Source organism: Nannospalax galili, unplaced genomic scaffold (assembly GCF_000622305.1).
Source record: "Nannospalax galili isolate Female #2095 unplaced genomic scaffold, S.galili_v1.0 scaffold281, whole genome shotgun sequence".
Taxonomy (NCBI): Eukaryota; Metazoa; Chordata; class Mammalia; order Rodentia; family Spalacidae; genus Nannospalax; species Nannospalax galili.
The window spans coordinates 5,142,789-5,169,368 of record NW_008349068.1 but is presented as its reverse complement, the minus strand read 5'-3'; the positions used below and the strand labels follow the sequence as shown (position 1 = coordinate 5,169,368).

Genomic DNA, 26,580 nt, shown 5'->3' with positions numbered 1-26,580 from the left:
TAAAAAAAAATTTCTTAATTTATATATTAAAAAAATAAAATCTTCAAGCCGCAAGGGTCTAAAACAGATTTAGCAACAAAATATTTTTCTTACCTTATTAAGTAACTGGCTTCAAACCAGTACAGTCATCCTCAAGGTATAAAGGCCCATGCCTTTATAATTTATAAATCCATCTATCTAGCTAATATGTGTGATTGAGTGCCTTGATTTATAAAGGACTAAGGGAACCACCAACTTCCTAATGAAGTAGAAAGCCTCAACTTTTGAAAAATAGACATCCTAGAGATTATACACCTTGCTACACACTAGGCAATTTTTCCACTTAAAACATTAAGATGATATTTTGACTTAATGTGAAATAATTTCAGTTTGTGAACAGATTTTTGATTTTGCTTCATTTCTGTTAAAACAAGTTTAGAAAATGCTGTATCTATTATGTTGGCATAGAGACAATTTTGATCCTCTCTCTTTCCCCATAAACTCAGCAGGACAAACATCAAACTTTACAGTCGATTGAAAGCCTTTTTGAGAATCTGGTGAACTGTCCAAACATAAGGATTACATCACTCAATTCTTAGAAGGATGCTCCTTCACAAACTCAGTCCATCCTTGAAAAAAGACAACGTTTGTTACAAACAAGATATAACATTTACGGGTGTGAGTTAAAAAATCTTATTTTTAAAAAATGAACCAAATATCTAATCTCATATGTATATTTTCTCATGTTAAAATGCTTCTTTAGTAGCCAATGAATGAAAGTAAAACAACTTTATGAGCTTCTTAAAAATAATTTCTTTCTCAAATAAGAAGTAATCTAACATGTCAGTCTCCAACTTATAAAAATTCACCTTTTTTTTTAAGAAGTAACTTTTTAGATTTTATCAGGCTTAGTGAATGAATAATTAATAATTAAAAGTCTTATCGGAAACAATGTATGTTAAACATAAATGCAGACTATCAAAGTCAGGAATCAAAATAGGTAGCTCCTTTATAAATGACAAAGTAGTTACTGAAAAGCTAAAGCATAATTACCCTTTTTAGAAGAAAAAAAAAAGTTTTACAAGAAAGACAATGCCAATACTGTACCCACAGCAGACATACCACTATCTGAAGAAATTACTTTTGAGCACATCTAACATGCTTTTTTGAAACATATCCTTGTAATTTCCTTCATTAAAAAAATTCCAAGAGATTTTCCGATAGTCTGCTAATATGGAAAAGATTTTAAATTTAGCACTTTCCAGAACAAATCATTTTTCTTTGTCACCTTGAAAGCTTCTGTGTTGGTGGCACAGTATATGTGCAAAGGGCAATAGTAAATTACAAATAACTTCCTAGGTAAATAAGTGACAATATAAATATTTTTGAAAGCAAGGACAAAAGCTTTTATTTGTTAAAAACCTTGTTGTATAACTCAGGGGGTTGGTTACCTAGCCAGCATCTGTCTATTTAGTATTAAGCTTTGTACTTTTATTTCAATTTAATTTAAAATTCAAATACCATGCCTTTTCATTCAGTTGATTACTTCTTTTAATGTATTCAAAACTGTTGAATACACACAGAACTGAATTAAGAAGCAACAACTGCCCTACAGAGGAGCCATGGTTAATACAGAATGTTTTGAAGAACCAAGTTTTCAGTACTGAAGAAAAGAGCATACATAGAAAATATTCCAAGTTCATTCCTTAACACCAAACTAAGATCCTTTTTCAGTGGGTGTGTCTCCAACAGCTTTACATAACTCACAATGGAAATGTAAAAACATCAATTTGGCAATCAACACTTCATTGCACCTTACTTACTTTCCTTATGCGTCCCACACATTACTTCAGCTAAAGAGGCTGGGGTAACTGTCCCTAAGGCAGTCAAGGAGCTCAGCACAAACCTTGAAATCATTAAAAAAAGATTTCATTTTCCTCATTTCCCCCAACAATTTACAAGTAAACAAAGTATGACTTCTTGAGGAGGGTGGGAAACAAAGCCGAAGTCTTTTCATGATTCCTGGCGTTGAAAATGTCTTGAGGGGAGAAGTGGAGGCAGCTGCTGGCCACTTGCAGTTTAGTGCAGAAGCGGAAATGAGTGAAATGCTGTAGTTGCTTTCAGGCAGTTTTGCGCATAGAAAAAAAAATATTTAGAAAATAAAATGTTTATTTTGTCTTTCTGGTTGTGGCCAATCCAGTCCATTTCCACCATAACTGGTGAAAATTTAAATCCAAAATTAATCCGATTTGTGGCAGTAAAGGTCCTTAAGTGCTTTTAGCTCCTCAATCAGTGTCTTGTTTTGGTTTTCAAGCACTGCCACTCTGTTTTCTAAACATTTCACATATTCTTTCTTCTTTCTACGACATTCTCGTGCTGCTTCCCTACAAATGAAAAATGAAAGGAAAGATTATGTGTGTGATTTCTATTCCATTTGTTTTAGAGCTGAGTATTTTTAGGGAAATAGCTGAACTGAACAGTCTGTATTAAGCATACAATAAATGCTCAATACATGCTCCTGGGTGGGCCAGTGAGATGGCTTAGTGGATAAAGGGCCCTGCTGCCAAGCTGGACAACCCAAGTTTGATCCCTGGATCCCACATGATGGAAGGAGAAAACCGACTCCTCCAAACTGTCCTCTGACTTCCACACATGCACCATGGTACACGTGCATACACATACATGCATGCACAAAATATAAAAAGAAAATACTTAAAAAAAAAATGCTGTTGGAGGTGAGGGCCTGGGAATGTGGTTCAGGAGGTACAGTGCCTGCCACACAAGCATGAGGACCAGAATTTGGATCCCAGCACTCAGTAGGTAAGAACACTGGCTGCTCTTACAGAGGACCTGTGCTCTATTCCCAGCACTCAATGTGGTGGCTAACAACTGTCTGTAAACTCCAGTTCCAGGGGATCTGATGCCCTCCTCTGACCTCCATGGGCATTGCACGACATAGGTGCACTTATATACATGCAGGCAATGCACTCATACACATTAAAAAAAAAATTTTTTTTTAAAGTTTAATTTAGTAAAGGCTGACCAGTCTTATTTCTCTTGATTTTTCTTCTTTATTACCTAAAAATTTATAGTCCACAAGTAGAATTATCCATTAAGAATGCTATATCTGTGGGGAGTCGTGGCACACACCTTTAATCCCAGCACTTGGGAGGCAGAGGCCAGCCTGATTTACATAGCAAATTCCAGGTCAGCTGGGACTACAGGAAGACCCTGTCTCAAAAAGACCAAACAAAACAAAACAAAACAAAACAGATATCTACATGCTAGTTTCCAATGGTAAAGCAATATGACTTTGGATGCAATTTTGTTCCACAACTATGTATTAAAGTACTGTAAAAGATTAGAGTATATGTTCCTCCAATATAGACCTAAGAAAACAAGGTGTTTGTTGTTCTTTCTTGCTTATTTTTTTATTGAATTTTTTGTGCATTTCATACAGAACATTTTTTTTAATGTTTCATTATTTTTATTTTATGTATATGAGTGCTATGCCTGCATGTAGGTAAGTGCACCCGTCGTGCAATGCCTGCGGAAGTCAGAAGAGGCTGTTGGAGGCCCTGGGACTGGAGTTATGGACAGTTGTTAGCTGCCATGTGGATGCTGGGATTCAAATCCGGGTCTTCTGCAAGAACAGTGTTCTTAACCACTGAGCCATCTCTCCAGCCCCCATACAGAACATCTTAATCATCTTTATACCCCCTTTCCCATTGGCTCCCTCCCATAACCCCTGTCCCCACCCTCAAATTCATACATTCTGTCATTTGTGTTAAGGCCTATCATCAAGTTGGATTTAAATCTCACTCAATGAGAGGAAACTCATGTGTGGTACTGTAAACACAGCCAAATACACATGGCTGGAGAGGTCAAAGATCTTAGAGAAAACTCCAATGCTGTCATATCCCTAGACAAATGTAATTTCTGACTATGTGCAAAATATGGATCCTTATATTTACAGACAAGAACCCCAGTCACCACTCATCAAAGAAGCTTCTTTTGCAACAGATGAAGATTATGACAAAGTTCCACAAATGGTCATACACAGAGATTGTGAATTGGCCAAGTCTAAGTGGCACATCTACAATGCAACTTCTACCCTAAGGCTCACAGAACATAGAACAAGGGGTAAAGAGAACACTAATACATCTCTCAATTCTCATCAATAAAGCACTTTCATGTAACCAGAGGGCCAGAAACATAAAAGGTCACAAATGACTAAAGTGTAGAGAGTAAGAGTCTGCAAAGTGTGGGTCCTTGGACAGGACTCCTATATTAAACTTCACCCACCCAGGGCTCAGGGACCATTGCAGAAGAGGGGGTGGTAAGATTTTTAAGAGACAGGGAGGAGGTGCATGACCATATGGAAGTAAGAGTCCTACAGGCTCCTGGGACCTTGCTCATACGAACCTACAGCAATGGTGCCAGCATGCTCAAGGTACATTTTAAATGCAAGACTCATTGGATCTTTACAGTTTACTAATGTAAATTCAGGATAATCAAAGAGGAATTCCATAAAGCATGTCCTAAACTGAATTTGGATAGTGGGTGTGTATGTGTAGAAGGTTTCAGGTTATTGAGTAAGTCAATGCTCATTAGTCACAATTTAAAATAAATTTGGATACAAATTTAATATGTTATACTAGCAGAGTTCTAGACCAGGAAACAGAAAGGTTGGGTTTAGACCCTGGCTTTGACCCTAGCTAGCTAATTATACAGCTTCTAGGAGGTCCTTTCACATTCAAGGATTGCTTCCCCCAAATCTTTAAAAAGAGAAAAAACAAACAAAACACAACAAAAAAACAACACATCTCAAGCCAAAGTACTGGTACATTTGTACAAGACAATATTAAGTTGCAATGTCAAAAGTTTGGTCAGGAATGGGGAGATGGTCAATCAGTAAAATGCCTGTCATGCAAGTATCAGAACTCAAAACTAATGGGAGAGCGATGGGGGAAGACAACTGCTGTCACCTCTGGCTTCATGCATGTGCACACACACAAATATACTATACACATACAAAAAACTTTTAAAAAGATAACTGATTGTCTAAAGCTGAAGTAGGAAAAGATTTTATTTATTTATTTTTTTGGTCTTTTTGACACAGGGTCTCTCTGTAGCCCCAACTGACCTGGAACTTACTATGTAGACCAGGCTGGCTTTGAACTCACAGAGATCCACCTGCCTCTGCCTCCCAAGTGCTGGTATTAAAAGCGTGTGCCACCACACCCGGCCCCAGATAGTACATATTTTAAGTCTTTCTGGCTTAATATAGTTTCTGGTGTATGTGTGCATGCATGATGAAACAGGTTCTAAGTTAGATTTGATCTATCACACATAGTTTGCTAATTCTATGGTATACAAACCAAGGTCTAAACCAAAGTCCAAGTATACATTAACAGAAAGAAGTCTTCCTCAAATACAAAGACAAAGATAGGTAAGGGGCAAAGGGTGGAGAAGGGGAGAATCTGCAAACACTAATCAAAAGAAACTGGGGTAGTTTTAATATCAGAAGAAGCACATTTAATCTTGATCTTAAACTGATTGGACTGAGAGACACCTAGCAAAGCATCCTTCTTATGTTCAAAGACTCATTCCTGATCCTACCTCAGCCTCCCAAGGGCTGTGATTACAGACATGTGACACCACACCCAGCTTGTTAGACAAGGTCTTATTTATTTTACCAGGGATTGCCAAATGTGCCTTGCTGCTTATTTTTAGGCGGAAAAAAGTTGCTACATCACAACCATTTTCATTTACCTGTGAACGTATATCCACAGATGACAAGAACACAAGGACTCAGGCTTAATGTTCTCATACATTGATGGATTCAGAATTTGTATAGACTATTGTGGAAGATAGGGTCTAAGTGGAGGAATAAGTTGCTGGGTGTGTCTCAGAAAATGTATCATGGCCCTAACCCTCTCTATTACTACTATGATCTTCCTGTTTGCCATGAGGTGAGTAGCCTCAGCCACATGCTTCTGCTGTCATGACACTCTGCATTAGCTGAGGCCCAAAGCAATGGATCTAGCTGACTATGTACTAAAAATCTCTGTATCCATGAACTTTGGCCTTCTGAAGAATACTGTCAGGGATAAAGAAGGACATTATATAATGATAATGATGGAGTCACTTCTCTAAGACATTCATTCTAAGTGTATACATACTCTTAACAGAGATTAAACATACTTAAAAAAGAAAGTGATAGAACTAAAAGGAGAAATGAACATGTCCATAACTATATGAAAGCTCTAACAGTCTGTAGTGAAGATAAAGTAGGAAAGAAAAAAGGCTATAGGACACCTGATATTACCAAGCAACCGTACCTACTTGATATCTGTGATACTTGCTATTTTTTTTTATTTTTTATTTTATGTGTATGAGTATATTGCCTGCATGTGTATAAGTGTACCCATGTTGTACAATGTCTACGAAGGTCAGAAGAAGGCATCAGATACCCTGGAATTGGAGTTATAGATGGTTGTGAGATGCCATGTGGATGCTGGGAGTCAAACCTGGGTCCTCTGCAAGAGGAGCCAGTGCTCTTAACTGCTGAGCTATCTCTTTAGCCCCATACTTGCTAATTTAAAATAACAGAAATAATACAAGATATGTTTTCTGGTAGCAAAAATTAATTGTACATTAATACTAAACATATAAATCACTTCAGAAGAAGTTTCAAAGGAATAAAAATATTTTAAATTGAATATAAATACAGCTTGACATGTCAAAATTTGTCAGATGCAAGGCAATGTTTGGATAGGAATTTACAGCCTTAAATATTTATGTTAAAAGAGACAGTCTTATTCACTTATACTGGGGGTTGCCAACTGTGACCCGCTGCAAGTTTTTATAAAAAAAAAAAAAAACTTATTCATGGTTACTTTCCTGTTAAAACAGCAGAGATGGGTTGTGACAGAGATCATTTATAGTCTGTAGGACTTCAACTATTTATTACAATCTCATCCTTTACAAAGTTTGCCAAACCATGATCTAACTTCACCTTAAGAAACAGAAAAGAAGCTAGGTCTACTCTCAGCACTCAGGAGGTAGGCAGATCTCTGTGAATTTGAGGCCAGCCTGGTTTACATAGCAAGTTCCAGGTCAGCCAGGGCTACATAGTGAACTCAGTCTCCAAATAAAAGAAGCGGGGAGGGGTGGTGGGAGTGAGAGCAGATAAAACCAAAGCACGCAGAAGGAAGGAAATGATAAAAAGTAAAAATCAAGGAAACTGTATTGAGAAAAACAATGAAACAAAAATTGGCTCCTTAAAAAGAGAAAATGGGGGGCTCGAGAGATGGCTCAGAGGTTAAGAACACTGGTTGTTCTTGCAGAAGATCGGGGTTCGAATCCCAGCACCCACATGGCAACTAACAACTGTCCATAACTCCAGTCCCAGGGGATCCGACAGCCTCTTCTGACCTCCGCGGACATTGCACGACACGGGTGCACTTGCCTACGTGCAGGCAATACATGCATACACATAAATAAAATTTAAAAAAAAAAAAGAGAAAGAAAATGGGCTAAGGAAATAGAGAAGACTCAAACTGGGTCCAGGATGTAGCTCAGTTGGTAGAGTGCTTGGCTAGTATGCATGAAGCCCTTGACTCCTTCCCCAACACTGTATAAACTGGGAGTGATGGGCTGGCACATGGCCTGTACTCATAGCACACAGGAGGACCAGAAGTTCAAGGTCATCCTCAGCTACACAGTGAGTAAAGGCCAACATGAACTATAAGAGACTTCTTCGGTCATTTACTCCTATGAACTCACAACAATGTCCTATTTAAACATTGCAAATACTTCAAATCAAATATAGCTGACCAAAAAAAAAAAAAAAATTCAAGCAACAAAAAAATAACCCTTGATGCATAAATTCTAACTTAATAATATAGAAATCAATTCTAATACAAGAAAAATGAAAAACCAGGACAATTTAACTCCTCCAAAGATTACTAATCCCGCAGTAATGGCATTTAAAAGGTGGAGTGACTTAGACAAACTCCCAGACAGATAACTCACAATGATGATTACAGGTGTGTTCAGAGAAATCAAAGAGGAAACTAAGCTCCTGGTGGACAAGAAAGGTGATGCAACATAATAAAGAAGAATCCCACAAAGAGAGAAATACTGAAGAAAAATCAAACAATGCTGGAAATGAAAAGTAGTAAATCAAATAAAAAGCTCTGTGGAAAGTCTCTACTTGATCAAGAAGCTAGAATAGCTGAGCTTAAATATGAGATGGAGGAGCAAGAAGAATCCACCAGGAAGAAGATAAAACAGTAAGCTTCTCAAACTACTGTATAAAACAGAAAAGGAAGAAACATCACTCAACTTTTAGTAGCCACCAGAGAAACATAAAACTACTCTGAGATTCCATCTCACTCGTCAGAATGGCTATCAAGACAACAAATGACAACAAATGCTGGTGAGGATGTGCAGAAAGAGAAACCCTTATCCATTGTTGTGGGAGTGTAAATTGGTGCAGCCACTATGATAGTCAGTATCGAGGTTTCTATAAAAGCTAAAGTGGGAACTACCATATGGCCCAGCTATACCATTCTTGGGTATACTAAAGGACTCCATATCCTATTATAGAGACACCTGCATATCCATGTTCATAGCTACTCTATTGATAATAGGAAATAGAATCAGCTTAGATTTCATGCCCATCAACTGAAGAATGGACAATGGAAGTGGTACAAATACATAATGGAATATTCAGTTCTAACAAAAAATGAAATTTATAAAAAAATGTAAGGAACTTAAATATACTAAGTGAGGTAATCCTGGAAAACAGAAAAACAAATACCACACGTTCTCTCTCAGATGTAGATTCTAGTTTCTTATTCTTAGATCTGTGTGTTTATTTTTAGTCTCTGTAGAAGTCAGGAAGCTAAAAAGAATCCATGATGGGAAGAAGGAATGTGGCCTTTAGTGGTGAGGGGGGAGTAGAATACATGTAATATGAAAGGGGGTGAGGTACCGGAAGTTAAAAGCTTAACCAGGGATAAGACAGGGGAGATGCGGGACAGGAGAAGGTAGGAGTGAGTTAAACAAAAGTAAAGATTTATAAAGAAGCCTTATGGAAACCCACTACTTTGTAAGGTAATTTAAAAACACAGTAAATCAATAAGGAGTTTGAATGGAGGTACTCTAAATGGGGAGACAATGTTGCTTCCAGAAAACATGGACTATTCAATGAAAATCTCAGTGCCAGGATCGACGTAACTCCCTAAGAGTTACAGGTCAAGGAGATCCCAGAGGCTCCCAAAACAACATAGCCTATTGCCACTGTTCTTGGTTCTCTACCATAACTAGTTGGTAAGACACTACTGTTGAAGACACAAAAAAAATCAAGCTGGAAATGACCTGGAAACTTCCTCTCTGTTGGTTAGCTTACATAGTGCTAACAGTGCTATGCAGGCCTCTAGGGGAGAAAAATCATCAAAGACTTACCTAGTGGTAGACTCTGCATGCTACTATACTATCTTGCCAAGCAAGATGTGTCCATGTGTGCATGCAACAGAGGCTTTCAGAATTGCGTTCTGACTGGATTTGAGGCCTGCCCTAGAGAATTCATGCTTGGTACTGTAAACCTGGTCAAAGGCCCATGGCTGGGGAAGACATAGGCTCTGAGCTCAAGCAGGCAACTCTAGTTGTACTCTGTGGGTTATTAGAAAAAGGAAAAAAGACATGAAGGTAGAGGGGCACATGTTGAGGGAGGTGTCTGGGAGGATATGATCAAGATACATTCTACGTATGTATCCAAGTTATCAAAGAATAAATCCAAAATGTATTTTCTAGTGTCCTGGATTTTTGGATGAGGAATGCTACTATTCAAGTATGCAAATATTCAAAAATTCAGAAAACATTAAAATCTGACACACTTAGGACAAGGCATATTCCACTTCTATTAAAATTAGTGGGCAAGGAGAAAAAAAGATACTTGCCTCCTAAAATTCAGTTAGTGTGGTATGGTAGCTGCAACATATAAGCCACAAATTCTCTGACATTCTCTTTTCTAAGGAGATAGAATTTGATTTTTCTTCCCTTGAATGTAGCTAGACTTAGTGAAACTATTTCTGATGAAAGGAATATACAAAGACTAAATTGACAGCTCTCCATTATAGCCACATGACAGCATTTTAACCACGTGATGAAAAGTTAATGTCACCAGTGATAAGCCATGCTAGCATATGCTCCCTGACAGATGTGATGAGAAGGGCACAGCACACAGCTGTGGATTTCCCCAAAACCTAGTACCTCAGTCTAACTATAAAAAATACTGGTTAAATTCAAATTTAAGAATGTTCTAAAAGCCAGATTCCTACTCTTCAGAGGTGACAGAGCTATGAAAGACTCTGAGGTTTCAGACTGGAGACACATGACAACTAAATGCAGAGGTATCTGAATTAGATTCTGGAACTAGAGGAATCTGAATAAACACTTAATCAATTAATAGTATTCTATTCATGAATTACTTGGTTTTGATAAAGGTATTTGGGTTATATAATATGTTAAAATTAGGAGTTAGGATTAAAAAAAAAAAACAGATCTAATGGAAACCTTCATTATTCCACCAAAGTTGACCACATGTTGGCAAATTCTTTGGGTTTTGATTGTTTATTCCTACTTTCCCCCCTTAAACTTCATTGTTTATATATTTTTATGTAACCTCCAAGTTATTTCTGGAAAAATGTGTTAAAAATTGCCTCTCTGTGGAATAAAAATATTCTAAAGTTAAAAAAAAGGCTATATTGTCTACAAAAAATGTTAAAATTAGGGAAAGCTGAATAAAAGGCATCTAGAACTCTATTTTTATAATTCTTTTGTAAAATCTAAAATTACTTCAAATAAAAGGTTAAAAATTATATATTAAAAAGTGTGTATATGTGCATACACATATAGTACTAGGACAATAGGATTTTTATTATTTTGGATGTAAATTTTTGCCTGTGCTTTCTAATTTACTTATAATGAGCACGTTTTACTTGTATAATAACTAATTTGTAAAAATGGTAATACAACAATTTTGGTAACTTTTTTCCCACCAAGGACATTTAATCTCAGTAAAGATGCGCCTGTTTTTATTTATTTGATTTTATTGTGTGTGTGTGTGTGATGTATATGTGGGGTACACGTGCCACACAATGTGTACGGAGGTCAAAGGATAACTGTACAGTTTGATGCCTCCTTCCACCTTTATGTGGATTCCAGGGATCAAACTTAGGCCATCTGGCTTGCATCACCTCCAATTGCAAGTGCTTCTACCTCCTGAGCCATCACACCAGTCCTCCTTTTTATTTTCACTGGAAAACTTCGTACAGTTGAATGGAGGCACCTTAATTAGTATCAAATTCATATTGGTTGGAATTTTTCATAATTTTTATCTTCATTCATTCATTCGTTCATTCATTCATTCATTCATTCTTGTAAATCTGTCTATCCACAGTCTCAGTTTTAATCTTTGTTAAAATGTTTCTAATGTGTTGTTTGCTTTGCTATTTTTATCTTCCCTAAACAGGTTTAAAAAATTTTTTAAGTAAGGTCAAATCTATTTAGCCTCTGTCTTTGTAAATCTATTTAGATTCCCAATGCACTGTAGATTGATGGTACGGGCAGTAAGCTGTACTACTTTCATAGTAAGAATTCCCACCTCCATGCCACTGACTTTAGGCTTGTCCTTCCTGGTGGTGTGGACAGTGAAACATGAATAGACATGATTTTCATCATTTGCTTTGGCAAATGATTGAAAAAGCAATGCGGGACTAGGGAGATGGCTCAGCAGGTACAAGCACTTGCTGAGCAAGCATAACAGCCTGAATTCCATCCCCAGATCCAACATAAAAAAAGTTAGATGCAGTACCTTGCATTTCTAATACCAGGGCTCCTATGTAATACACTGGCAGAACCCAAACAAGACACCTTGCCTCAAAATAAGGTAGATGGGGAGAATTGACTCCTGAAAAGCAGCTCTCTGACCTCTGTACACACACATGCCCTTCCCACCTTACCCAAACACACTAAAAAATAAATAAATAGCACTGCCCTTTTTCTCCTGCCATAAGAATGGTCAAGTCTCAGAGGTGCTTCTGTTCCTTTAGCAGGGATCCAGGAACCAGATGGCAGTGAGGATGAGGTACAAAGATAAGCCAAGGCAACTGACTTTCAGGTTGCCAAAGTATAACTTATAAGCAAGGAAGAGATCTTGTTGTTCTAAAACAATGAGATTTTATGACTATTGCTGTAGCAACACAGAATGTTTGCCAAATTATCTCCATTTTGGAATAAATGATGACTTAGGTTGTAGAATTCTGGGGGTCTGCAACCTTTTTCTATCCTGTTTAGATGGGCTGTATTTGATGTATAAAGGGAGAAATCATTTGGGTGAACAAGTCTACCATAGCACTGCTCTACCCTGTCTACTGAGGTACTCACAATAATGGAAGATACTAGGGGATTCTGGGGCCACAGCTTAAAGCAACCACTACAGTATCAACTTTGTTTGAATCTCATATTTTACCTTAAAATTAGTGTTTATTTTTCTTGAATCTTTGAGCAAAATGAACATCCCAGGAAAGAACTGCACACTTACTTCCTGCCTTGTACTCTGTTTAGAGGCATAGCAGTGAAGTAGCATTTTTATAAGATTCAGCTTCAGACAGGTTCAAATCTGTTCCATCAGTTTCTCAAGAGACAGGACCTTTGGCTACATATTTACCTTCTTTCTCCTTTGCAAAGTGGGAACAAGATTTTACCTCACTATAAGTAGAATAACATGTATGTATACAAATACATTGTACCCAATACATACTAGGAGTGTATGGCAATACAAACAGGAGTATATGGCAATGAACATTCAAAACTGTTGGATTCTCCACAAAGGTGAGATGAAATCCAGAGTATAGCAGATATGCAGGCATGTGTGGGAATGTGTCCTTTTCTAGACACATGCAAGTGATATGTCACAGAAGCCAGGTTCTGGTAAAGCTGAAAAGATAGCAGTAGCCATAATCTGGGACAGGAAAAGGGAAGTATAACTAAATCCAGCAAAAGCATTTTTGTTACACTCCATGTTTAAGTCAGGCAGCTCTGTAGACTTCATGTAAGCAAAAATTATTTTTCATTACCTTTTTTTTTTTTGGTCTTTTTGAAACAGGGTCTCACTGTAGCTCCAGCTGGGCTGGAACTCACTATGTAGACCAGGCTGGCCTTGAACTCACAGAGATCTGCCTGACTCTGCCTCCTGAGTGCTGGGATTAAAGGTGAGTGCCACCTTGTTTTCCTTTTGTGTTCCTGGCCCTCCGCTGCATTAGGGAGCTTCATTAATGAAGCTGAGAGATTCATTAGTGTCTTCTTCTTTACCCCTGTTCTATGTTCCATGAGGAACACAAAAGGTCACAAATGGCCAAAATGTAGAGACTAAGAGTCTGCTGAATGCTGGTCCTTGGACAGGACTCCTTTGTTAAACTTCACCTACCCAAGGCTCAGGAACCATCACAAAAGAGGAGGCAGAAAGAGCCAGGGAGGAGGCACATGACCATATGGAAACAGAGTCCTACAAGCTCCTGGGACCCTGCTCATATGATTCCATGGCAATGGTGTCAGTACATACACGTCCCATGCAAACTCACGCAGACAAAAACACAGCACAGAATTGGGAAAATAAACAGCAGACCCCAATCTTATCTGAAGAAATATTGGCAACTGATTTTGCTAGGTGAAGAAGAGCTGATCTTCCTAAAACAAGGGACTCTGAATAGGCTGACTAGACCTTAGTGGATGGACTTGCACTGAGGAACGTCTGGGAACACTGACTTGACACAGTGGGCCTTAACAGGGATGACCAAGCATATGGGCTCCAGTGGGGGGGAGCTATGGGAGGGTGTCAGTGGGGACAGGAGTATAAAGATGACTAAGATTGTTTGAGATGTTCTGTTCGAAATACACAAAAATTCAATAAAAACAAATTTAAAACAATGTTTTCTGTTTTGTTTTATATGTATGAGTATTTTACTAAGTGTACCATTGTGTACAATTGCCAGGGAGGCCAGAAGAAGGCATTGGATCTCCTGGAACTGGAGTTACAGATAGTTGCTAACTGCCATGAGTGCTAGGAACTGGACCCCGGTTCTCTGCAAAAGCAGCCAGTCTCTCCAACAGATATAGTAAAAAATTCTTAAGAACTGCAGCCTGAGGGAGAAATGGGTAGTGGTAGTAGAGGTGCTATGGCTTTGGATCTGGACCCTGAAAATGCTTGGCCATCAATGTAGCAGTGTTCTGGGAAGTTACTGATTATGAAGGTCCTGGCCTCTTCAATGGATTAATCCAATGATAGGTTCTTAATTTCAGGGCTATTGAAAGGTGCTGGAAACTTAGGAGGTAGAAACTAGTTGAAGGGAATGGGTTCTTTGGGATGTACCCTTGGATACCATGTCATAGCTCCAACCACTTTAAAAAAGAAAAAAACGTTTTCTTCCCTTTTAAAAATATTTTATGTATTTTTATTTGATTGTATGTGTTTTTGTCAGCATGCCTGGTGCCCACAGAAATCAGAGAGGCATCAAATCCCCTGGAAATGGAGTAGAGAATAGGAGTTAGCCACCACGTGGATGCTGGGACGCAAATCCAGGTCTCCTGGAAGAGGAGCACTGCTCTTAACCACTGAGCCAGCTCTCCTGCCCCTACATTTCTTTATTTATTCATTTGTGTGTGTGGTATATGAATGTGCTCACATGTATGTGCAGGTACATGTGTGTGTCCTTGTAGAGGCCAGAGGTCAATACTGAATGTCTAACACTTTCCAACTCTCTAAAAATTTTATTTATTTATTTATTTATTTATTTATTTATTTATTCATTCATTCATTCATTTATTTATCGGAGGATTAAACTCAAGTCACCAGGCTTGCTGGAAAGTACCTTTATCTGTTGAGCCACCTCACTGGCCTCCACATTTTTTGAAACAGTGCCTGTTGCTGAAACTGGAGCTCAACTGATTAACTACTGAAGCTGACCAGTAAGCCCTAGGGATACTCCTATCCTACACTACCCCCTACCCCCTATTACCCCGTTCTCTAGTACTGGGATTATAGGCATGTATGACCATACTCAGCTTTTTATGTGGGTGCTGAGAATCTGAACTCAGGTCCTCAAGCTTGCTCAGCAAGCACTTTACCAATAGCTCCTAAACACTTCTTTCTTTCTCTGTCTCTGGTCTGCCATGAGCCACTGTGGTCCACTTCATGCTCCTGACCATCATGTTCTGTCTCACCATGAGCCAAGCAACAATGGACTGCTGAAACTGGGAGGCTAAATAAATCTTTTCTTCTTTAAAAATATCTTTCTCAGGGGCTGGAGAGATGGCTCAGTGGTTAAGAACACTGGCTGTTCTTGCAGAAGACCGGGTTCGAATCCCAGCACCTACATGGCAGTTAACAACTGTCTGTAACTCCAGTCCCAGGGGATCCGACAGCCTCTTCTGACCTCCGCAGGCACTGCATGACACGGGTGCACTTACCTACATGCAGGTAATACACACATACGCATTGAAAAAAAAAAAATCTTTCTAAGGTATTTTGTCATGGTGACTTTCAGAAAGCCGACTAATGCCAAGTATGGTGGTGCACACCTTTAGTCCCAGCACTCTGAGGCAGCAGCAGTCAGATCTCTGTGAGATCAAAGTCAGCCTGTTTTACATAGTGAGTTCCAGATCAGCTGGGATTACAAGGAGACCCTGTCTCAAAAGATTAAAAAAAAAAAAAAAAAAATGCTGACTAACATATAGGGTGCATGCCTAGCATGAATGTGTGCTAGTGCCAATCTCCAGTAAGGCAAGGGTGGGCGGAAGCTACAGCTCCACCTCCCCAGACACTGTCATTCCACCACCTCAGTAGTCTTTCTCTATGGGTCTTTCTTTTTGTTACACAAAACAAAACAAAAATCAAAAGGGATTTGTTTTTTAATTGCTCTGTCTACTTTGAATTGTTTTATTAAAGTGCTGTTGTCTTAAGTTTTATAACTAGGCCATTACTTGAGACTTCTTAAACAGAACTGTTTGATTTTAAAAATATTTCCTTATAAACATTTTAAAAGTAAAAGGTTTAAATGTGTAATATATATTTAAATATATGCAGCATGTACATTTCTGTTATAACTTAAATATTTAAAATTATTTGGCAGATAAATGAAAGTCACAGGCTTCTTTCCACCTTCCCCCTAATATCGCCAAATGGCTGTGCCATTTCTCATAGCTAGATACAATTTAGTAACACAGTGAGAGTTAAGACTATTTTAGGAACAAAGAGGCTTATCTACTAACACATGAAATCGCTCATTTCAACAGAACACTGCAGTAATGAAGTGCTCATCATTTTACCTGACCCTTAGAACAATATTTTGGGTGGGAGACAGAACCTTATTTTATTTAAGGGTGGAAACTGAAGTTTAGAAAGTTAAAAGGTTCTCCCAAAGTCATGACTAAAGGGTAGAACCAAGACTTGAAGCTAAAATCTTCAGTTTACTTTCTGTTTCATTCACTTTAATATTTAAAGAATCTTGGGGTAAAAATTACAGTTTTACCAGTTTCAAACTGTATATATCCTTGTATTCTTTAATTCTCTTTTTGTTTTCACCTTTTTCCCCTTGTTCTTCTTTTCATGTGTTTGGGTGTATGGAGTTAGTCCCAAGGCTGATGTCAGCAATCTTCCTTGATGGCTCTTCCAACTTACTCTTTCTGAGGTGGGGTTTCTAGCAGATATGGCTAGTCTCCCTAACCAGCTTGCCCTGGGGAGCCTGCCTCTGCCTTCTGAGACTGGAATTATAGAGGCCCCTCCAAGTCCCTGAAGTATTTACCTGGGTTCTAGGGATCTGAACTCTGGTCCTCTTGCTTGCAAGCAAGCACTTTAACCACTGAATTATCTTCCCAGACCATTTTTGTTTTGTTCATCATTTCCATATTAGAATCTGAAACTGAATAGTAAATTCCTTTTTTGCTGTTGTTGTTGGTTTTGAGACAGGGTCTCTCTGTAGCTCCAGCTGGCCTATTATATAGACCAGGCTGGCCTCAATCTCACAGAGATCCTCCTGCCTCTCTGCTTCCTGAGTGCTGGGATTCAAGGTGTGTGCCAAGACACTTAACTTCCTTTTGTTTTTTAAAAAATATTTTTATTATTTTTATTTTGCATGTATGCATGTACTGCCTGCATGTAGGTAAGTGCACAGTGTTGTGCAATGCCCGTGGAGGACAGAAGACTCTGTCAGATCCCCTGGAACTGGAGTTACGGACAGTTGTTAGCTGCCACGTGGGTGCTGGGATTTGAATCTAGGTCTTCTGCAAGAACAGTCAGTGTTCTTAACCGCTAAGCCATCTCTCTAGCCTCTCCTTTTGTTCTTAAGATGGCAAAACCACTTATACCAATTAGTTTCTAAGAATGGGTATACCTATATTTCATAGATTCTGGTATATAGTACAATTGCTGAAGACTAACGTATTTTAACACTGTCAGAAATACTGTATTTTAGAATTAAAATATTTTAAGAGTGTTTAGATGTTAAATTGTTGTGATTTTGAGTAAAGAAAATATTAATTCAAAGCCAGGTATGGTGGTACATGCTTATAATCCCAGCACTCAGGAGACTGAAACAGGAGACTATGAGTTTCAGGCCACTGTCTTACCTGGGAAGACCACGTCTCAAGAAAACAAAACAAAAATGAAAAAGGAAATATTCATTAAACCGTAAAATGGACACCATACATTTTCAACAAATAAATATCTAATGTTAGTTCAAATATGACACTTTGATGAATATTACTTGGCTAGAATAAAGTACAAACAGCAAAGTTATGTATCAAATCTCTTGTGGGAAAACTATGAAGAAATTTGCTTCATGATTAAAAAAGATTGACCTACAATCCCATTAGCTATCTTATAAATGCAGCTTAATAAATAAAGAAGTTTTACTGGGGGAAAGGAGGAAAATTTGTTTCAGAAAGAACTGTCTCAGGGATTAAAAATAAAGGAAGAAAGAAGTTTTTTCAAGATCCATCAATTTTACCATAAAAAAAGAAAATCAATGCAAAGAACCTATTATCAGTAGATATGAAGGCATGCCTGGAAAAATTTATTGACATATGTGGTACATGGCATTGAAGTAAATGGAGTATCCGCACCTGTTCTTCATTAGACGAACCTCTCTCTTCCGTGCTGCTTCTTCAGCAGGCTGTGTAGGAAGTGCTGGGGAGGATGCCATAACAACGCCAGGGGCAATGGTGCTAGTGGGTGCTGTGCGAATCTGATATGTTTGTACATCGCCAGAAGCAGCTGTAAAGAAGAGTGAACAAGGTGTGAGACCCAGGAACACTGCAACCTAATTCTACTGTGTGTCAATCATCAATCTAAACACTTCATAGATTAGAAGGCAAACAGGGAACAGATGATTCTGGCTAAAATGTTGGAAAAAGTCAGCACTTTTAGGGTTGTTACTTAGAAATAAAAGTCCCAATTTATTATACTTCTTAGTACAGGCACAGACAAAGGATGTCTTAACCTGTCTGCTGGGTCTAATGTTTATCTTGTTGGAATGGAGCTCTATTCTGTGGTTAACATGCTTACCAACCTTAAGTCTAAAGGGAAGTTGGGCCCAGCATGGATGATCTTCCTAGACACAGTATAGTCCTCAATCTCTTCCTTTGATTTGGGTAAATTCATATTAAAAAAAATCTCAAGTAGACTTTTGCCACGATATAAAAACTACCATGATTTTTCATAAAATAGCAAAATGAAAGAGAAAATAAAGGATTATGGTCAACAATTATAAATTTCTAATTCAAACAAAACTGAGGCATAAAATGTGTGCTATCATTTTGATGGCACTTGTTGCTTTAAACATCGTTTTAATGTGAGTGATAGATAGTAACTAAATCAACTCAGGTTGGATTTTCTAACTACACAATCCACCATTTGTGAAAATAAAAAGTCACTATGGTTAATTATTTGCTTCTAAAAACAGCTTAATGAAGTAGTCTAACACTATGTGAGAGATTTTTAAGGTCTTTATGACATCATCCATATCAGATAAAAATATGAATTGTATAGTTTTCAGTGTAAAAGATTTATATACTAAACATGTTACCATCTTCAAACTGACGTTCAGAATTCAAATTCACTGACATCCTGCTTTACAATTTTTGAGTACCTGCATGTAAAGTGAAAAGGTGTTTTACTCCCATTAGCAAGCAAATTTTTTTCAAATATCATTGCTCTACTAACAGGATATATTGTGTAAATATATTAGGGACCTTTAAATAAATTAAAAAACTTTCTACATGGTATTTTGGGATTATCCAAGAGTAATTACGCATGGTGAAGGGACACAGCCGTCATTGATACAAGCAAAATTCATTATTATTAGAAAAAATTTTTAGAAGCAAATTTATTATTTCCTTGGTCTATAAATTTTTAATCTGGCATAAATTAGTCTTGAAATAGTCAAATGAATTAATGAAGGACTGTCAACAGGATCAATACATTTCTGAAATTAAAATAAGAAAGAGAGGCCAATCAAGGACTTAAGGATTGTTGTTCCTTGTTCCCCAAACGTCAGAACACCTACATAATAAAGTACGCTCTTTGGGGGATGTTTTTACCTATAGTCAAAACCACTGATTTTAGAAGAAGAAAAAGAAAGAAACAAAACAAAAAACCAAAATCCAAAATATGCAAAAAACAAAACAAGAAGCCAGAATACTAAACCTCTAAAAAATGTTTTATTGTTGTTGTTTTGAGCCAGAGTCTCCCTGTAGCCCCAACTGGCCTCAATCTCACAGATATCCACCTGCCTCTGCCTCTGCCTCCCGAGTGCTGCTCCCGAGGTACTATCCACCATGCCTGGCAAACCTCTAAAAACGATTTTTCTGGACAGGGTTTCCCTAGTTCCAGCCTGCCTGGAAGTCACTATTCAGAACAGGCTGGTCTTAATCTCACAGAGATCTACCTTCCTCTGCCACCTGAGGGCTGGGATTAAAGGCACAATCCACCATACCAGGTGTTAAACCTCTAAATATTTTCAGCAGTGACTTAACAGAGCTTTCACTTGACACATGGGGAAAGAAAGAGGACCAGAGTAGTTGGGTGTTTTGCCTGAGGTCACACAGACCTATACGGTTAGGTATGAATCTATCTTTCCTAATTCCAGATTTCCTTTTTTCCTAACCTACCCTGTTTCTACTATCCCTGAATATTAAAGGTACTTATTATATTTTAAAAGCTAAAAATAGTGTTTTTATGCTATGACATTTTGGTATAAGTAGAATAATGGAAGATTTCATGGAAAATATGTATGTATTAAATACATATTTAAATCTTTATTATCTAAATCCAGACTGAAGAAAAATTAACTATATTTTAATAGTGCTTTGCAACACGATACTTACTTTTCCTGAGTGTACAAAATTTTAATTTTTTAAAGAATGTACCACACTTATGAATTCTTAATTCCCTTACCTTGAACAACAACTTGGTTGCTGGGCACTAGAATCTGCTGTCCATCAGTGGTCTGTGCATACTGTAGAATGGTAGTACCAGGCTGAGTGGCAGCTGCATTGGTCATGGTTAGCGTTTGCAGGCCCTGTACCCCATCGGTACCATTGTTAGCCAGTTGTATTGCTCCTCCCTGGGTAATGGCAACTAAAACCCAATGAATTTTATTGTTACATGTTTAATACCACATAAAACTTTTAAAACACAATAAATCCATGTAGAGTAATTTTCAAGGGATAATATAGGAGAAATTATTATGACATCACTAAGAAAGATTTGGTAAACTCAAGTAACTTTGTGCTCAAGAAAATCATATCTAATTTCTGCAAGAGAAATGTGCTCTATGAACTGTACTACAATTAATAATGCATACTAACAATATAATAAAAAAAGTGAAAAACTTCAAATTCTTTTTTACCTTATTTGAAGAGGTTCTGTTTTATAATTCACACTTTCCTTGACTCTCGCATTAACTACCTAACATACTATTTATTATCTGTTGCCCTAATAGTAAATGAATTTCTTATAGGGAGGAAATCAGTTTTTCTTCTTTACTTTCATGCACTCAGCACAACAGTGGGCATGTAACATGTACCCAATAAATGTTTGTTAAAGTGCAATTAATAGAGCCATTTATCAGTGAATTCTATTTTCTAACTCTCCTGTCAATTCAGAAACTCAATAGCCCAGGTATGACGGTCTACCACTACTCAAGAGGCTGAAGCAGAAGGCTTAAGAGTCTGAGACCAGTCTGGAAAAACAGTAAGGTCCTGTCTCAAAATAAGTGAAATAAATACATAATTTAAAAAAAAAAAGAGCCCAGTAAGAAAGTGCCTTCCCTAGAATGTGAATTTGGTTCCAATCTCTAGGTCCTATTACTCACTCACCACAAAAAAATCTAGTTAATGAAAGAAGTGAAATTTAATGGATCTTGGTTATTACAAGTCTCTCATGAAGCTTAAAATTAAGCCCAAGATGATCATTTAGATAAAAGTATCTTACTGATTTCTAAGCTTCATCCTCACATTCTTACATAGGGTCTTTCATTGGTTATTTACTAATTAAAAACATTTGCTACTGTCCAGTACAGGTAAACTAATCAGTGCCTACAATAACAGATATTCCAGTTTTAAAAAACCTAAATCATCTTCATGCATCTGTACACAGAAAAAGTTAAATGAAAGCTGAGTTATTATCTTATTTGGAAGACATAATCTTTTAGATACCAGCGTTGAAAAATGTGTTTGAATCTTCCTGAGAAAAATCTCCTTGCTAAGGATCAAGTTTTCAAAAAAAAAAAGACCCAAAATCATAACTTTCATAATGCCACCTTATACAACTCCATTATGAATTTGTGGTGTGTATGTGTACATGTATGCAGGTCTGGGAACCCAGGAGCTCACACATGCTAGGTAAGTACTTTATCAACTGAGCTATGCTCCAAGCTCGCCATAATGGATTTTTATTGCATTTAAAGAAAAGTAAAAACTGTGAAATCAATGTACCTGACTTAAATATATTACTATCCATTAGAAGGGAATGGATTTAGGATCAATTAGCAGGAAGCTCTAGGGAACTATAAGATCCTGAATGACAAGAAAAATATAATACATATTCAATCAAGAAATATGAGTTATGTGCCAGGCATCTGGGTACATGCTTTTAATCCCAGCACTAGGGAGGCAGAGGTAGGCAAATCTCTATGAGACTGAGGCCAGTCTGGTCTACATAGCAAGTTACAGGCCAGCTGGGGCTGAAGGAATATCCTGTGACAACAAACAACCAAACAAGCCCAAAAGAAATAGGAGTTATGGAATTGGAGAGATGACTCAGTGGTTAAGGGCAATTGGTATTCTTGTAGAGGACCTGGGTTCAATTCCCAATATCCATGTAGTGGCTTATAGCTACCTATAAGTCCAGTTCTAGGGGATCTGACAAGCTCTTCTGGCCACTGAGGGCAAAAGGTACAGACATGGTACACATACATACACGCAGACAAAACATTCATGCTCAAAATTTAAAAAAAGAAAGAGTTAATGGTTATCATTTGGCTACTTTAGCAAAATGATACACTTGTGGAAATTAACACACTTAACATATAAAATCCTTCCATGCTAGCTGATGCCAGTTTTCACTTCTTTTAGACTATAAGAAAAATAAAATGTATAAGAATTATTCTAAGATTAATTTTGTAAGATTAAAGAAACAGAAAGTTAACAGAATTAAAGGATCATTTTTATATAGAGTTAGTTTCCAAATTTCAATGTATTTAACATGCCACATATTTCTTGGTTACACAACAATGAATTCAAGGTGAAAGGAAAAAAGAGACCACATATGACAAGATTTGAACTGTAGTCCATGAAGTCATAATTTGAATCTGTTATTTTTTCTGGAAGTATAAAAAATATCTGATCTTAGACACCAGATGTTGTTGTAAACATTAAATAAGGTCATGTATTTGAAAATATGTCTAATCTATTCCTGTTGAACTTGTTTTGTATTCTAGAATACTTATTGGTATACTCTTGAGTATTTCAATAAAACCAAATTCACTAAAACCAGGATAGAAAGGTAGATGCAACGCATGGCCCTACATATACATATACCAGGAATTTTAGACTATGGAAGTATAATTAGGTTATAATTTAAACACTTTAAATATAATTAAATTGTATTAGTTGAGCTTCTGTATAACATGTACATGTACAGGACACAGGATTCGTTTATGTAAAAATGGAATGAGAAAGTATGGAGGAATATATCAAAGTCTTCCTACTGGGGAAGGATAAAAAGCTTTACATTTTATAGGTATTATAACCCTCTAACCCCTGAATTCTGACAATCATATTTATTTTACAAGTAACAAAATAAGTAACTTTTGTTGTACACATGAGTTAATGAAAAAAATCAAGAACACGATGTTAAATCAGTTTCATGAAAGCCATAGAACATAAACCAAGAGGATAAAAACAAAATAAAGCTTTAAAAATCTCAAAGGTTGCTCGCTAGGCGTGGTGGCGCATGCCTTTAATCCCAGCACTCGGGAGGCAGAGGCAGGTAGATGTCTATGAGTTCCAGGGCAGCTGGGGCTACAGGGAGACCCTGTCTCAAAAAGACCAAAAATAAATAAATAAATAAAAAATTAAAAAAAAAATTTCAAAGGTCAAATAATCATCATCACAACAACAAAAAACTCAAAACAAAAAAATCCAGGTATAGTGGCACATGCCTTAATCCCAGCACTCAGGAAGCAGAAGCAGGCAGACCTCTGAGATTGAGGTCAACCTGGACATAGCAAGTTCCAGGCCAGTTGGGGCTATAGGGAGACCCTATGTCAAAAAAATAAAAACAAAAAATTAAACAATCTCAAAGTATTCAGTTGCTGAGAGTGGTGTGCAACAAGTATCCAAGTATCTAAGGATGGTAATGCTTTTCTAAACTTTACTTCTCTCAGTTTCTGATAAGTCTCTTTCCTAAAGAGCATATTTTCTACTTCAAGTGAGAATCTCCACAGTAGGGAGTCTGTTATTGGCAGGAATGTGTTCTATGTGTGAAGTTGGAGGAAAACAAAGTTAAAGAAGATACATCTAGAATAACTAAAGTTATCCAGATATGAAGCTATCTTAAACTAAAAATACACACATACACACAGGTATAGAGATAACCTCTTTATAGCTGCCAACAAAGAATTTAAGAAGGAAAAAAAACAAAGCTAAGCTCATTTAGTTCAGTCAGTGAGCTCAGATAGCAATGTAGCTTATCAAAAACGCCCTCCCTTCTACATACTAGCAAGAAGATTCAGTTTTAGAGAAGCTGAGAATTTTCCTTGGGAATCTGTGTTTAATACAATTGGAATATAAATTCCAGGTAGGGAAACCATCACTGGACTGAAATTAAAAAAAATAGTAATCTGTGCATGAATCACGTAAGAGACATACTGGAAGGCAAAAGTGACATTCACACAAGTGCCTTTTATCAAACAAAAACAAAATTCAAAAGTACTTTATAATATTTCCAGGTAAAAGAGAAAAAGTACTAAGCATAAGACAGATACCACAAAGTGAAAACTTGAATGATTTGGCAAAGAAATCATTGTTTTCCAGACATTATCCCAACAGTGTTCTGCTGATGTTTATATTATCCTAATTGACTAAATTGCCTTCCACATGAGAAGAAATGACTTGAACATACTGATAGACTATAACCAAGCCACTTCCACTTGAACACTAAGTATAGAGATCTTTAGATACGATTTTTATTTTATTTTAAGATGATTTTTAGAAGGTAAAATTAAATAATAAAAAATAGATAAATTGACAGAAACTTTTTTTTGCCTTAATCATAACCAAAGAGTGATTGTTTTCCTTATCTGAAAAAGCTTGTCTTTTTAAAAACTACAATCTAGAGTATTTAGCACTGTGGAAAACTTCAGATTTCTCTGTGAATTTGTACTAAACTAAAGAAAACGCAATAACTTACATACTTAAGAAACCTTAAATGTTCTGAAGAAAACACTTTCATCACATACGTTTCAATAGTGAACAGTAAGGGAAAAACAATACTGACAGCAAGATGAGAAAAGCCTTGGCATTTGTATGGTCTCTTTAAAGAGAGTCTGACAATTAGTTTTTCTTCTTAACTTTTCATAATGGAAATATTTGTTACTCACTGTACTGTCCACTGCTAGTTTGGTAAATTGGAGTTGGCACCGTTACAGTGGTGATGGCAGGGGCTGAAGTCTCCTCTTCCGACTTTTCTTCTTCAATCCTTGGCACTCCTGGTGCATCAGAAGATAAATCATTCAAAATTTTCCTAGAAAAATAAGGGACTGTATTAATTAAAAGTAAAATTTACTGGCTAAATCCAAACAATAAAGATTAAAGACCCAGTAACAAATACGACAGAAGTTTAAAATACATGACAACTTATACAAATTATTTAAACCAAATAAATCAGGGATGTCAGAGAACTAGAAAAAAGAAAAAAGGCATATACATTTATATGTATTTATTTTGGTTTTTTGAAATAGTATCTTGCTATGAAGCTCAAGTTGTTAAGTCACAATCCTACCTCAGCTTCCTGGGTTCCAGGATTACAGTTACAAAACCTGCATGCCTGGCTCTAAATATGTGCATTTATATAAACAGGCAAACAAAATTGTAGCACAAAGATATATTCCTTCCTGTGGATTATGGCTGAAAAGTTTAAAAATTCCCTTTAGGCTTACAATCTAACCCATCTTTCTTTTGTATAAAAATCCAAACACACGAACCAGTATTTTACTCTTATTCTAGTTCTTCAAATTATTGATCACCTTGGTTAAAGAGTTAAGTACCTTCTCTGGAACAAACTCTTAATCCAGAATCCAATATGTGAGCAACTGGTTTATTTGATATTCACTTTTGGAGGCTTTACAGTTATCACTACAGTACCAGTCCCTTTCTTTTGGCTGCTATCATCTTTCAAGGTACTCATTACCATCTGGATACTTATTAGCCCTTATGTCATTTGAAAATCTGTGTTTTTCAGCTAAATGACTAGTAAAAATTCAAGAGAAACCAAGTGGTGGGTGCATCCTTATGCTGCTTATAAATTGTTTTAAAGACAGATTGTTCCAACAAAACCTAGTCTGTATTAGCAATCAATTTCATTTTTCCAACCTTGCCAAGAATAAGAACTCTGTTATAATAAAGATATAGAGGCCATATCTCAGGAGTTGATAAATGTAAAATAACGGTACTCCAGAATCCTTCACATCCCTTTCTCTCCATGATTGGCCTCACTTGATTATTAAAGTTTAGTCTATAAGCCAATTAAGCCAAATAAGAGACTGTTTTTCAATGTAAAGATCATATTCTTTTTTTAGGTATAACTATGTGTATGATTTTTGTGTATACACCCATCATGGTATCCATGTGGAGGTCAGAGGACAGCTTTGTGGAGTTGGTACTCTCCTTCTACCTTTACATAGGTTCCGGAGACCAAACTCAGGTCTCCAGGCTTACAGAGCAAGCACCTTTACCCACTGAGCCATCTGC

The 26,580-nt window shown here is 37.0% G+C and overlaps 1 protein-coding gene across 5 annotated transcripts in view; it reads right to left on the bottom strand.

The window, feature by feature from the left end:
* Positions 1 to 177: 177 nt before the first annotated feature.
* Creb1 (cAMP responsive element binding protein 1) overlaps positions 178 to 26,580 on the bottom strand; it is a 63,171-nt gene continuing 36,768 nt past the window's right edge. For 4 of the 5 annotated variants that reach the window (XM_008846191.3, XM_008846192.3, XM_008846193.3 and 1 more), the window contains 4 exons: positions 25,212 to 25,354; positions 20,504 to 20,686; positions 18,172 to 18,322; positions 178 to 2,363 (listed from right to left, as the gene is read on the bottom strand). In XM_008846191.3, the coding sequence (XP_008844413.1) occupies positions 2,219 to 2,363; positions 18,172 to 18,322; positions 20,504 to 20,686; positions 25,212 to 25,354 (622 nt within the window). In that variant the 3' untranslated portion in view covers positions 178 to 2,218. Of the gene's footprint in view, positions 2,364 to 18,171; positions 18,323 to 18,917; positions 19,197 to 20,503; positions 20,687 to 25,211; positions 25,355 to 26,580 lie in introns of those variants that run through there. The other variant, XM_017801389.2, reaches the window with a different exon arrangement.